Genomic DNA, 14,296 nt, shown 5'->3' with positions numbered 1-14,296 from the left:
TAATAAATATCTTCAGGAAGCAGTCTTCCTCAGCATTTTGCACTAGAATACAGTCTCATGACTGTTATGTACTTTTTAATTAAAGGAGAACAAGTTAGGACAGTATGACAGATAAGTGAACTTGTACCTTACGTCAGTTCACAAAACTAGACAAATCCCTGCTTGCCAATTAAGCTCATTGTTTATGATAACCTGATCTCAGGCTTACATAAAGTTTAACAGAATGAGAAAAAAACATGCTTTGTTGTACTGGCAGGTTATTGAAAACAATTTTTGAAATACACACAGTTATTCATTTTCTGAACATGTCACAGTGGTCAAGGTCTGCTTCAGCAGCAATGCATTTAATTTAAATACATCAGCATTACCCCTGGAGCCTCATTCTGAATGGACTTATGCCCCTTGCAAGGATGATTTTCACTTAACTTAAAAAAATAGGCTTTAACACGGATTTACTTAGTAACAAATGGGAAGACATTGCCTCTATGTGGGAAGGAAAAGACTGTGCAGCTCAAAAAAAAAAAATTTCGAAGAAAAATGACCATATGATACCTAAATGCATCTGTAATCAAGTTCTACTACTGTTTGAAGGCTATGTTTCAGTTACAGTACTAAGTGACTTTTAATTTATGTGATTAGCAGATACATAAGGCAGCAGAAAAATCATCAATGCTTTTAAAACTCCTTCAATATTTTAGGGAAGAAACAGTCTTGGAAACTCATATTCTTGCTACCTTTTTTTTTTTTTTTTTTTTTAAATTAAACTATTTGTACTGGTTTTGACTGGGATAGAGTTAATTTTCTTCGTAGTAACTACCAAGGGGCTATGTTTTGAATTTGTGCTGTAAGCAGAGTCAGTAGTACAGTGATGGTTTTGTTACTGCTGAGCAGCGCTTACACAGAGCCAAGGGCTGCTCTGCCCCTCACCCCACCCCACCAGTGAGCAGGGGGGCACAGGGAGCTGGGAGGGGACACAGCCGGGACAGCTGACCCCACCTGACCCAAGGGATGTCCCACACCATGTGACACATGCTCAGCATACAAAGCCGGGGGAAGGAGGAAAGGGGGGGCGTTCAGAGTGATGGCGTTTGTCTTCCCAAGTCACTGTTACTCGTGATGAAGCCCTGCTCTCCTGGGGATGGCTGAACTCCTGCCTGCCCATGGGATGTGGTGAATGAATCCCTTGTGTTCCTTTGCTTGCTGTGTGGCTTTTGCTTTGCCTGTTAAACTGCCCTTGTCTCAACCCACGAGTTTTCTTACATTTACTCCTCTGATTCTTTCCCCCATCCCACCATAGGGGGAGCGAGCAAGCAGTTGTGGGGCTTAGCTGCCGGCTGGGGTAAAAGCACACCACAACTATTACTTAAATCTTGTAGTGACCTCACTTAATTGAAATTATTCAAAGTCCTAAAACAATTTAAGTCAATTGTACTAATTGATGTCACAAAAAATACCAGATTTCAGTGCCAGACCCAAAAGTGGCCAATGCTGATCTTAAATTCAGTTTGGGATGACAATTACAGAGTCAAATAGTTAAAAAATAAACTTCCCCGTGACACAACAAAAATATGAATCAGGTAGTAATTGCTTTATATGAGCCTTTCTACCTTTTAGAAGAAAACTTTTGTAGCTGACTTTTTGCTATTACAGAGTTTGCAAGAAAACGTTTCGAAAATACATTTTATTTTAGAGCAAAACCAAGCGTGCGCACATGATAGAGAATCAATTAACTTTCATGAAATGGCTTAAAAAATGGTTGGCTAGCTCTTGACAGTCTTATCACTCACTGTATCTTCTCTTTTATCACCCATTTAATATTAAAAAAAAGGGAAACAATTAGTTCAGACTAAACAGCCAAACTTCATTTCTTAGCATGATACCTACAATACATCATGTTTTGGGAAAAAACAAAATAAAATAAAATAAAAAAATCTTTCAAAGGATCTTTATTAAGCTTCTTTTTTGTGATTAGCTTTTTCAATAGTGGCTGGAAAGACAAGCATGCTATTTCAGGACTTTTCCTACTAAGAATGTGTACATAGTAAATTGCCATGGCAAATGTAAAGCTGTAACTGACCGTATTTTTTAATCCTTTCTACACCGATTCCAAAGTGGCCCTGCAACCTTGATACTTTTCTATGAAGATTAACTGGTTTCACATGGACTGGGCAAGTATGGAATCTGAATTTAACACAGACATCAAAATGTAGCAGAATTAAGAATATTTAGCCCAAGATGTTTCCAACAGGAAATTTAATGTTGACCCTGATATGTCACAAGCAGGATTTACCTGGAATCTACTGACTAGCCCTACTGCAACCACGGAAACCCACACTCAAAACAATAATTATTACAGTGATTATTCTTACAAGAATACAGAAGATAGCACAAACCATATATAGTTTCAGAACTCATCTATAATCTAGAGCCCAATCCCAAATATGAATTTACTCATTAATACTTGTTTTATTATGCTGGTACAAACCAACTATCAGTTCTTTGACTTTTCTATAGTTTCTGGTTGATAGTTTTTTCATTACTACCATATTTCACTGCCTAAAGAGACTTCTGTTTTTAGCTTTTGATGGCTCCCTGAAAATCATCTTCTATGTGGTGAAGATGATCATTCTGTACTCTCAAGACAAATGCTACTACGTTACAGCACAAACCTTAGGGAGTATGACACTGAATGGTGCCTCTCTAGGTTTACAAATCTAAATTTTCAGACCTTCAAAGTCACACTTTTACCTTTACTACTCACCTGGCGATGTCTAAAAAGACACAGCCATAATTCTGCTTTCTGCTTTCAACAAAAATGTATATTCTGGATGCAAATCCAGAAGCAGAGGCTTGGTTTCTGCTGCACATTTAAAAGATGAAATGCAGTATGTTTAGAATTTTTGAAATATTCTACCAGTGGATTGCATAACTCACCAACGACCAGTAATTTCAAGTTGAAAGTCTGATTATACAACTAACGACAAACCACTGAAATCAATGCCATAGCATTCAAGTTCATTTCATTATACCTCTGCATTTGAGAAGAAACAGGCTTTTATAATGAAAATAAATATCATTTGGCGCCTTACCTAACTTTTCCTTTGAAGTATACATTTCCTTACCATCAGCCTTTTAAATTACCTTTAAGTATAATGATTGTAATGGAGTACAAAACTGCTAATGCATGTGGAAGTGTTATAACTTTCCATTATTGAATACTTCATATGGAAAATTATTAGTAAAGATCGATTATTATACATATTGGCAAATGATCATTATTTAATTTATTGTTCTAAGTTAACTTTACGTATACTACTGTTAAACAGCTGGGGGAGGCTGTTCAACAGCAAGCATAAAGAGGCTCCTCAACATGGTATTCTTTCCCACACAACCTGCGAAACTAGTCTTGTGAAGGCAGCATCTTAACAGTTCTATTAGAAATGAGATACTACAATCACAGGAAAACATCATCATTGCACTAAGACAGAATTTAGTCAGCAAACTTGTCCCACCATTACAGTCAAATAAACTTCCATTTCACAATAATTCTAAATGCATTTGTCCTCCTTGCTATCTGATTCCTGAACAAACCTTGTAAGAAAGAAAAAGTTATTGGATCAAATAATTTGATTATTTCAGAAATGTTTTTTAACACTGGAAGTTCTACAAAATACACAAATATAATGTTATGCAGCAATTACATTCAGATAAAGAATATGACAAGTATTTCCAAAATTAATAATACCTGATTTCTGAACTAACAATGCTTTCTCCAAGGAAAAGGAAAGTTGAATTTGCACAGACAACTACCCAAAGTTACCACTTGTTACTGCTCAGTAAATAGTCCCCAAGAAACCTACTTTTAAGAGAAAAGAATCCGACTGTTCTGCCTTTCTTCAGCTGTAATTATCCTAACCTCAGAATTCACAGAGTCTAATAATTTTTCTCCCCTGACAAATTACTTCATTAAATCAGTTTACCTGGAAGGTACCATATGCCATACTCATACTTTTTCCATTGCAAAATCTTAACAGGTTATAGTTTATGTTGTTATTTCTCTTTAGCTGCTTTTGATGTGTATTAATAAAATTTACAGTAATTTTGACACACACACATACACACCCCTCCATTAAGATGGCTTCAAACTCCTGCATAAACAGATCTTAAAAAAAAAATTTTGAGCAACTCATGCATAATTGCTTTGAAGAAGAAAAAAAAAAAAAAAAAAAAATCAAACCTCATCCTGGTTCTATAGATGCTCACATTGAAGCATAATGTAATCTCCATCTAATTTTATTCTGTGAATATTGTATTTCAGGAAGAGTGCAGCGTATTCAAACAGACCATCAACATCAATATGAAAGATAATGACCTCCCAAAGGAATTGTAACTCTTGCTTCATTGGCATCCAGCACCATAAACTAATAATCTGTAGCACGTAAATAAGCCCCAAGTTTTATCACTCAGGCACCCCATTCAATCAACTAGCCAATATATAAATTCAAAGGATTAAGGCTAAGACATTTACAAAACAGTATGTATCTCGTAATAAACTTAGTATGGATTTCTGTTTATGTTAAAGGACATGGAAGGAAGACATAACCATCAGGAAAGCAGGGAATCATTAGAGAACTGTAGGAAGGGTGACCTTCCTGAATTGTATCCTGCAACAGTCAATGCAAGTATAACAGCAGTTCAAGGGAACAACAGAATTATTGCTGATCCCAGCACACACCAGTTTGAATACTACACTGGTAGAGGGGACCATGATAATGGGATATTTAGGTGGTTCTTACCCCACTCACAGAAGAGTGCTTGTCCATATTACAAAGGACTTATTTTATTTTGGCAGGTGGCAGATATCAAGGAAAGATTAATCAAATGCTGAAAGAGTGAATTAGAAAAGTCTCATTAAAAATCTCCATGAGCTTAACTTCCCCAAATATAGGAAATGTACGTATGCATCACCTTTATTTAAATTTTGTATTATGTTTATAATTAAACTGAAATTATTTGAAGAATCTTTATATGGCATGAAATTAAACCTAGTCATCTATACAAAGCAATGCAGCTGTTCACTAAAACCTATGCTACATTATATTCTATGCAGTGTCAATGCCACTTTGAGCAAGGCCACAAATAATAGCATTTGTAGTACCACTGCAGAAACCCTCCAAGCCAGCCCTAGGGAAGTCACTTGAAAACCAACAGAAACGAATCAAATCAACAGCAAAACTCTGAGGTTTTGTGGCAAACCTATGTACACAAACACACAAGAATTTTTAAAAGATTCTCACATAAAACATTTGCTTGCTATCATGGTATTCAAATGAAGTACAGTGCTATATTTTTTAAAGCTCAGAACACAAAGAATGAAGTATTGGGAAAAACAATTTATCACAATCTGCAAATATAATAGCAAATCTAGTGTATGATCTCTTAAAATATAATTAATAGTACATACAAAGTGATCACAGAAGAATGATCTTTCACTTGTAAAAAAAAAATAATTGTTCTCATATTGTCCACTACTTTGTTTTTGCTATTTATATATGGATTGCTGATTTTTACCAAATGTAAAGTGTGAAATTACTGAGCAGAAAAAAAGCACAAAGTTGTGACACTTGTATACATATATCAATAAAGACAAAACAGCGCTACTTGCTGAAATCGTTGCAAATATTGATTTGCATCAGATTGATGAAGTAATGCTTAAATAGATGATATATTTTTAAGATGTATTACATTCCTTAGGGGCTGGCTGTCCACACACAATTCACAGATTTTCACTAGCGATGAGAAATTTACCGATACACCAGAAATACTGGTGTTCTAAATATATGAGACACTAAACAGTAGTGTATTACATGACAATATTTTTGCACCACTGCATTATCAGTGATGTAAATTCTGACCAGTACCTTGTCTTTGAATGGTTCTGTGTTCATCTCCACAATCTTAAATGCTGGAGTGGGTCTGTTTGCCTGGTCTAGTATTTCTCCAGTATTTTTCACCCTTGTATAAACTAACTTTACAGATGCTGTATCTAGGCCCTTGGAAGCCAGTCTTATTTCTAAATTTATCTCCATTTGATACACCTCCAGCATATCACTACGTTAGTTTGTCATAATTGTATGGTTTACTGCAGTGTCATCCTTACACAAAGTTAACACATCATCACGACCTCCATAAAGGTCATCACAATCAAGAAGGAAACAGCATTTTTCCATGGGTATGTACCTGTTAAAACTGTTCAGTGGATAAAAAGAACAAGAGTTTTACAGCTGAGTCAGATTAGCAGTTTAACACAAATTCATGGAAACTGAACAAAAAAATGCAGCCTCAGGTAATCTCTTGCACAAATAATGTACAGTTTTACAACCTCTACTTGCCTTCTGGAGTCAAAAACCTAAAGAATAAAGCCCGTATTTAACAACCTTCTGGAAATCTGCACAGCATCAATATCAGGACCTCTTGATTCTTCCTACTTTCCTCTAAGGTGGCCTCATGCAAAACACAATATTCCCACAGCTGACAAGCTCAACATGGTGCTTTTTATCATGCTGAAATGTCACTCTACACTTAGGCTCCAAGCTCAACCACGTTTTCCACCTCCTAATAGGACAGTTCAGAGAACATCCATTATAACATAGAGCCTCCAAGCCCAAAAAGACAGACATAAACTGCCACGCTACCTTGATTATAGAGATGTTTACAGAATGAAATTAATGACAAAGCAACTAAGATACTTCTTCTTGGAAGTAAATCCATATAAAAAAATCAATTAACTGCTGCAAATGAAAACAAGCCAATAATTCACAACAAAACACCTTGAAAGAAACATGTATATTGTGGCAGGTAATGGAATAATATGATCAGGTAGGCTAAAACAAAACAGAATTTTCACTGAAAAAGTTAACCTTTTTCTTCAGCTTTCAAAACAGCAGGTGTTGTTCGTATCGATCAGGAATACCTTCAGTTTGTTACTCCTTCCTTTCCTTTTAACAAATCTGTACTAAAAATGATGCCTTACCTTTGTTCATATCAATCAACTGCTGCTTCTTCTTCTGTCGCTCCAGTTTCTCTTGTTCAGCCTTCTCTTTAGCCAATTTGGCTCTCTTCGTTTTCTCCTCCATTTCTCTTCTTTTGTTGTTTTCTTTTAACGCCTCCTGCATTAGGTAAAATGAACATGGGTGTCTATATACTGAGGAAAATTAGAAAAACAACAATAATCTTCTTTGCACAGATAGTGTATTTACATCCAATGAGCGGGGGTGAAAAGACCCAGGGACTGGCACCCAGTATTTGAAGCATCTTCAGGAATCTTTGAGGGAACATAACTCACCACACTGTTTGTACACATTTACATTATTAGATAGCGAGAAGAATGAAAACTAAAATAGCTTTGCATCTATGGTGAATGAAAAAGTTCCAAATTTGTCAGCAGCAACATGTTTTTTGTTTGTTGTTTTTTTTTTTTCCTGTTAGGACTGTAAGTCTAGCTTAAACTTGTAACTTGCTGTTAGGAGGGATGGATGAGTGGGGATGAAGCCAAGTTCCCACTACAATGGAGCTCAATAACAAGTAACTGGATTCCTAAAACAAGTTACTAAAATTTAAGCTACAATTCCTTAAACAATTTTCTTGAAATAGCCAAAGCAGCCTGGATCACTTACATACACAAAACACATTAAAAAAAAAAAAAAAAAAAAAAGGAAAACAGTTGGACTTATCAATTAAAACCCTAAACCAAAAGTCTGCGCGTCAACAGGTTACACCAACTACTGAACTAAAAAAAAAACCTATAGATGTAAGAGAACATCCCTGGATTGAAAAAAAAATGAACACAACAAAAAAGCCCAACAAACAAAAACCAAACCACCCACAAAAAAACCCGACAGCAAAACAAAACCCCCTTCCACGATCTTGCTTCCATCCCACCTAGAAGATCCCGTCCCCTTCCAAAGGGGGCCCATGGCCATGCCCTGCGGCGGGGCTGATGCCAGCTGGCTGCCAGGCGCCCCCAGCCCCTCTCCCCCAGCCTCCTCGGCAGGACAGGACCAGGTAAGGGGTGCCAAGTGCACGGGTTGAGATGGAGACAGGGGGATCGCTCACCAATTACAGTCACAGGCAAAATACTGGGGGAAGATTGATTTTATCTCTTCCCCCCTCCCCTTTCTCCTCAGGCTCAGGTTCACTCCTCACCCCCCCCCTACTGCGGGCAGCACAGCAGGGATGGGGTGAACGGGCACTTGCAGTCAGCCTGTAACAGCTCCTCTCTGCCATTCCTTTCTCCTCACACTTCCACCTGCTCCACTGTGGATGAACCTGCCCCAGCGTGGGTCGTCTTCTGCAGTCCACAGGGGAGCCTCTGCTCTGGGCCCGGGGCGCCTCCTTCCCCCTGCCTCAGGCTCTGGTGCTCCCAGGGCTGTTCCTCACGCTTCTTCCCCCTCATCCTCACCATCATGCAACATGTCGCCCTTTCCTGAACAGGTTTTACACAGGCCCCATCACCTTCACCGGGCCGGCCGCTGCAGCGCGGAAGCTGGCTGTGTCCCGGGCCGCTCCTCACAGAGGTGGCTCTTGGCCAGCACCACACACAAACCCCTCACGCTTTCTCACCACTTCTTCTCACAAATACCTTCATATCTCCTTTTACATTGCCTGCTCATGCTCTCTTTTCAAAAAGAAATACTTCAGCTCCCTTAAGCTGTTCCCCAAGATCCTAAATTTCTCCTTAGCTTCACCTTCCCTAAGATTCATTTATCATGACAAAATTCACTAAAATCCATCATCATGGAATTTCACCTAATGTCACAGACAGACGTGATAAGCGTTAGAGATGATTTTCTTTTTTATATTCATGACAGCGATGTATTTACTGCTTCCTTTCCCTTCCATCTCACAGTACACCAACAAGCTGTACCTACAACAACTGCAGGTCTGGGTTTCAGGTGATGTTGGGAACACGATATTTCCAACAAGCAGTAATAACAGTATAGAAAATACTGGATACAAAGATGTCCAGAATTAACATGGCATGTGCTCATTAATGATGTTTTAGCTCAAGAAGCTGAACAATCAATACTTGCTAAGCACAGGGCATAAGATAAATGGTTTCCATGTCAATGTTGACTTTTTTCCCCCCACAATTTAATCATGCCTTTAAAACCAGGAAAATCATATATGTTCACAAATACAAAGAAGATTTCTTTGTGGATGTCTTTGTAAATATCCAAGACAATTTATCAGTTATTATTCCACAAGTAAAATTTCCTTAAGAAATGTGGAGCAGAGGCACATTACACAATTCTATATATTCCACAGAAGTGACATTTCAAATGCTTTCAAATGAAGTTGACTATTCATCTTACTGTGTACACATTAGGAAGAAACTATGGACAATGACTGTCACTTCCGAAAGATAAGTCTATCTAAAGCACCTAAAAGTGTTAAGGTTTATATTAAATCATATCAGTGTTTGGTTATCCAAGACTCCCAAATGTCTCCAAATACAGAACGTTCACTCAAGTAAGGGATTGCATACTTCAGCGCACATATGCCATTTCAAGAGTTTACCAAGGTAAATTACCACAGGTAGCCCCTGTTTGGCAGAGATGCTGGATACCATTGTTACCAGCAACGTTACTAGTGGATGCACTGGAAAATCAGAGCAAGAACTGCATTTGTGGTATCGTCACATAACCAACTGCACTAAGAAACACCTTCTCTTTCAGAAAAGAGAAGAGAGTTGAAGGGCAAAAATCAATGTTTTATCCTGTTTGGGTTTGGACAGTTCTGTCTCTGCACATTCCATCACACTTGACAGAGACTTCATTTTACTGCAGCTTCACAGGCTGTAATGGAAGTAAATGCCCACAATCTTACGAGAGAAAGCAAATAAGAAATGTCATGGCTGAACTAGTAGCACACTAGCCACTGACATACTATGATTAGATCATAGATTCTGTCACACTTTCTAACAGGAAGACTACAATAGACTGTACAAAACAAGCTCTGAAGTTACTGTATCTAGCAATTCACTTTGAGCTAGACCGTACAAGTCCTAGCTGAAGGCAGATTATATGAAAATACATATTGCAGTTCATAAAACACACTGTTTACTAATGATGATTCAAACAAAAGCCATTCAAAATGAAAGTTTCATCTTCCTAAAGAACAGTAAGATAACAAAATACTAGTAATGGCGTGTAGGAGTGCCTATCTCCATCTGCCTACATATCCCTTTATAGATATGCATACCTACATACAAACAACCCAAACAACCCCCACCATTCCAACACGTACAGCACAGGAAGCACAAAGAGCTCAGATGTCCATTACTGTCTATTACTTCTTCAAAATGCACACTTCCTAGTATTTTATTTACTTCCAGGATGTCAACACTTTAAGAGTATCTTCACATATAACCACTTTCCAGAGACTACAAAGAAAGAGTTGGGGACGCCAAGTAAAAATCCACTAAGCTCTAATCACAAATACCAGAGCTTTTTCCAAACAACCTGTTGCTACAACAGGTACAAGTGGCAGCAAAAGGGCATTAACACCCAGCCTCTTCTGAAATGGTTAAACTGGGCACTCTGCAAGGCAGGAGACAGAAACCCTGGCAGAACATCACATCAACATGCCTCTGGGGTTCTTGGTACCTAGACTGGCTGTTTCTGAACTAACACTGTAATGCAGCCCTGCACACAAACAGCTTCAGAAGCATTAAGTAACAGAAAACTGGTACCATAGAGAAAAAAAAAATGCATCTTATCCACTCTTACCTTGCTGTAGTACTCCAGTAACTGCTTGGTACCAGCTCTAGTATTTCTGATTGTTATATAGTGGATTCTTTCCTGACATCCTCAATTCTTAAAACTGCCTGCCCGCTCAAATAGTTCTATGCCACATTCCTTGAAAGTTAATATATTTTTTTCTTCATCTACGTGCCAATTCAAAATGAATATTGTGGAAAAAATTAGATCATCATTGTGATCATCACCATCGTTTAATGCATGCAGTTTTCTTTCATAAAGTGTATCTCAGAACCAAACCACCTGGAACGTACTACTTTGTTATTCCTCTCCATCAGGCAGTCTGACTCTTAACCATTTCGTATGTGTTATGTCGTTTACTACTGTACATTTCGTTAGAGTTGGATGAAAGCCTGAAATAAATCATTTGCAAGAACATACTCCCAGTTGTTTTCAAGTTATGTGCTGAAAGTAAAATAAATATATATATATATCTGTATTTATAAGCATACTTGATATTTAAATTAATATTTGCTACCAAATTTCATCACAGTTTTTCAAAGTTGACTGAAGACGACTGTAAATAAAGGTAAAGAGAATTTTGACTCGGATATATAGTGGTTTCTACAGCACTTGCTTTGCCTGAATTGTATGACCAACAATACTTTTAGGTTTCATTTTCTACAGTTTCACTACAAAGGGTTATTCTTCTTTTTGATGTGGCTTCCGTTTCTTCATTATTTATTATTTTCTCAATTTCTAGACCTCCAGACTGTAGACAAGCCTAACAATTTCTAACACAAAGGTGACAATTCTGCACCTGCCTTAGCAGTTATCTAGAGCCCACCAATCTAAAGTTAAGCCTTAAGTTAAAAGAAGTCTGGACATCAGCTCATGCTTCCATCTCTCTTCTCTTTGGCATACTTTTATACTCCTCTATATCTATTCTCCGTCCAAGCTCTTGAGCTTCAATGGACTGCTTTTAATACAGAACAGTACTACTTTGGGTTGTCAGTTATTTTTAAGTATTGAATGGCAGCGATATCCTTTCTGTGTAGGTTTGCAGGCTATCTTACCTAAAAAGGTAGAGATCAGTTTGAGCACTGACAAAAATAGCTCTGTGATTAGCATTGCTTTTAAAAGAGGGGAAAAAACATCAGCAGTTTTGTTACTGCAATGTAGCTCAACAGTGACAAAGTACATATTAGTGTTCACAGGTATAAACTACCCAACTATATTTATTCCCCAATTAAAGGATAAAACCACAGTAATATACTAGTTACAAATTACACAAATGTCACAAAGCAAGAAGCAATCCACAGTTAAGAATAAAAGCCTTCCCAACAGCTATGGAAAACATTTTGAAAAGTACTCATCTAGATGCTATCTTTTCAAAACATGTACGTGCATGCAAAAACTGAAATAATTTTCAAATAAATCTCAACAGACAGAAATATCTTAATGTATACAACCCCCTTTTTTGATCTGCTATTCATGCGCCTCTGTATTTTTGGTTGGTGCATTAACCATATGCAGTTTACCAAATTCAACTGCAAATTAAAAGTTCGAGGAAGTTTGCTTGTCTGTTTTTTGTTTTTAAAGAAAAACAAAACAAATTATTGTCCCTCCTAGCAGACATAGATTCAGCAAGGAATATTATCTCTTTTTAAGGGAGCTAAGTTGAAGGAGCACACAGCTTTACGTTCCCCATTGTGTTTATAAATATTCACTGAAGTGAGGCTCTTGTATGCAGGATTGACAGTTTATAGTTTGACTTCCTTAAGAAACAAATAAAAGATTAATATATCTCTTGCATTCTGTACATATCTGAAGTTTCGACAGACAAACAGATAGTCACACATAAACATGGTTGTAAATAACCTCTCAAAAGTAAATTATTAAAAACAAGAAGAAAGAAGAACTGTAATGCACAAATCTCCTTGGATGTATTAAAGATGCAGTTGGCTACAAAGCGGTCATGCACCAATAATGAAGGCTGCCTGCGATCCCTCAGGCCTTCCCTAAATTTGCCTTGCAACTACAAAATATGTGAACTGAAGTTCCAGTGGAAAAAAAATAATCTTTTTCAGTCAGAACTCATTAGGAACAACAAACTCAGATTAAGTGGAAGTTAATCCACAGAAATAAAGGGAGTTAAAATACAGCAGATTGAGCAATCAGTTTATATGTAGAAGGCCCTTTCGTGAGCATTCCTTGGAGGATAACATATTTGAATACATTGTTATCCTTATAAAAAAAATAGAAAAGTGATGCAATGAGCTGGTATTAAACAAAAGCAGACAAATTTAATTTCCTGATGGGTGGTCATGAAAGAGTAAGTAGAAAAGATTATGTTTGGGATACTGTCCCATGGTTTGCGCATCATGGCCGTTATATCTGACATGAAATGGCTTTGGCATGCCATTCCAGATTAGGATTTTTGGCAAGTGTAGCTGCTGTTGCATATTCAGGTAGGGAGAAGGGGGTTGCTACTGCCTTACTGTGTGTGCTGCACAAGCTCTTCAAACTGCCTAGCAGTGCAAGGTAGAAGCCGTTTTCAGTGTTTACTGAACCAAGTTTAAGGCTATCAGTGAAAAACTGTATTGTATGTCTTAATTACTTAACAGTCTATGTTTGACTAATTACTAAACAGCCCCCAAGTGGACAGATTTGAGACTGTTTTAATAGCTCTTTTAAATCAATATTTGGATAGCAGAATAAACATGCATGTCTAATTCAGGCTATTCCTGTAAGTGACACAGAGCTGAAATACACAACTACCAAAACTGTATTACTGTCACTACAAACAAAACCTGAAGCAAAACAAAATTAAAAAAAGCAACAAATGTTTACTGTTTTCATAACAACCTGAGAAGAGGAACCAAGGGCCACAGAAGATGAATTACTGTTTTGTTCAAAAAGTGATCGTTCTGGATCAAGGAAGAGACAAATCAACAGGCTGGCGCATGAAGCCTTGCATCACTATGCAAGCACAACTCTTTAGAGTCTTGAATAAGAACTCACTCTTTTTAAGGTAAGTCTGAAAAATATGTTCCTGCAGAAGTCTAAATTCAGTAGAAAAAGTGATTTATTTTTTTTTAAACAGCAGGATTTTGAATATGATGTGTTGAAAGGTTTCAATGTTTCTGGCTAGGAATTCTTAACAAATTTTAATAGAGGCTGTGAGAATTACACACAGTGCAGTGTATATTAATATAAAGTATCACAGAATCATAGAATGATCTACGTCAGAAGGCACTTTTAAAGATCATCTAGTCCAACCCCCCTGCCATGGGGAAGGACACTTTCCACTAGACCACACTGCTCAAAGCCTCATCCCACCTGGCCTTGAGCACTGCCAGGGGTGGGCATCCACAGTTTCTCTGGGCAACCTGTGCCAGCACCTCAACACCCTCACAGAAAAGAATTTCTTCCTTGTATCTAATCTAAAGTCTACCCTCTTCCAGTTTAAAGTCATTCCCCTTTGTCCAGTCACTACATGTCCTTGTAAAAAGTCCCTCTCCAGCTTTCTTGAC

General features: G+C 37.5%; 1 protein-coding gene across 4 annotated transcripts in view; it reads right to left on the bottom strand.

The window, feature by feature from the left end:
* The window catches only part of DIAPH2 (diaphanous related formin 2), a 243,189-nt gene that overhangs the window by 76,350 nt on the left and 152,543 nt on the right, over positions 1–14,296 (bottom strand). For all 4 annotated transcript variants that reach the window (XM_080366036.1, XM_080366037.1, XM_080366038.1 and 1 more), the window contains one exon: positions 7,034–7,169. In XM_080366036.1, the coding sequence (XP_080222162.1) occupies positions 7,034–7,169 (136 nt within the window). The remainder of the gene's footprint in view (positions 1–7,033; positions 7,170–14,296) is intronic.

The sequence above is a fragment of the Falco punctatus genome, assembly GCF_963210335.1.
Source record: "Falco punctatus genome assembly, chromosome: 15".
Taxonomy (NCBI): Eukaryota; Metazoa; Chordata; class Aves; order Falconiformes; family Falconidae; genus Falco; species Falco punctatus.
Note: the sequence above shows the minus strand (reverse complement) of the source record. Positions and strands in the feature narration are given on the sequence as shown.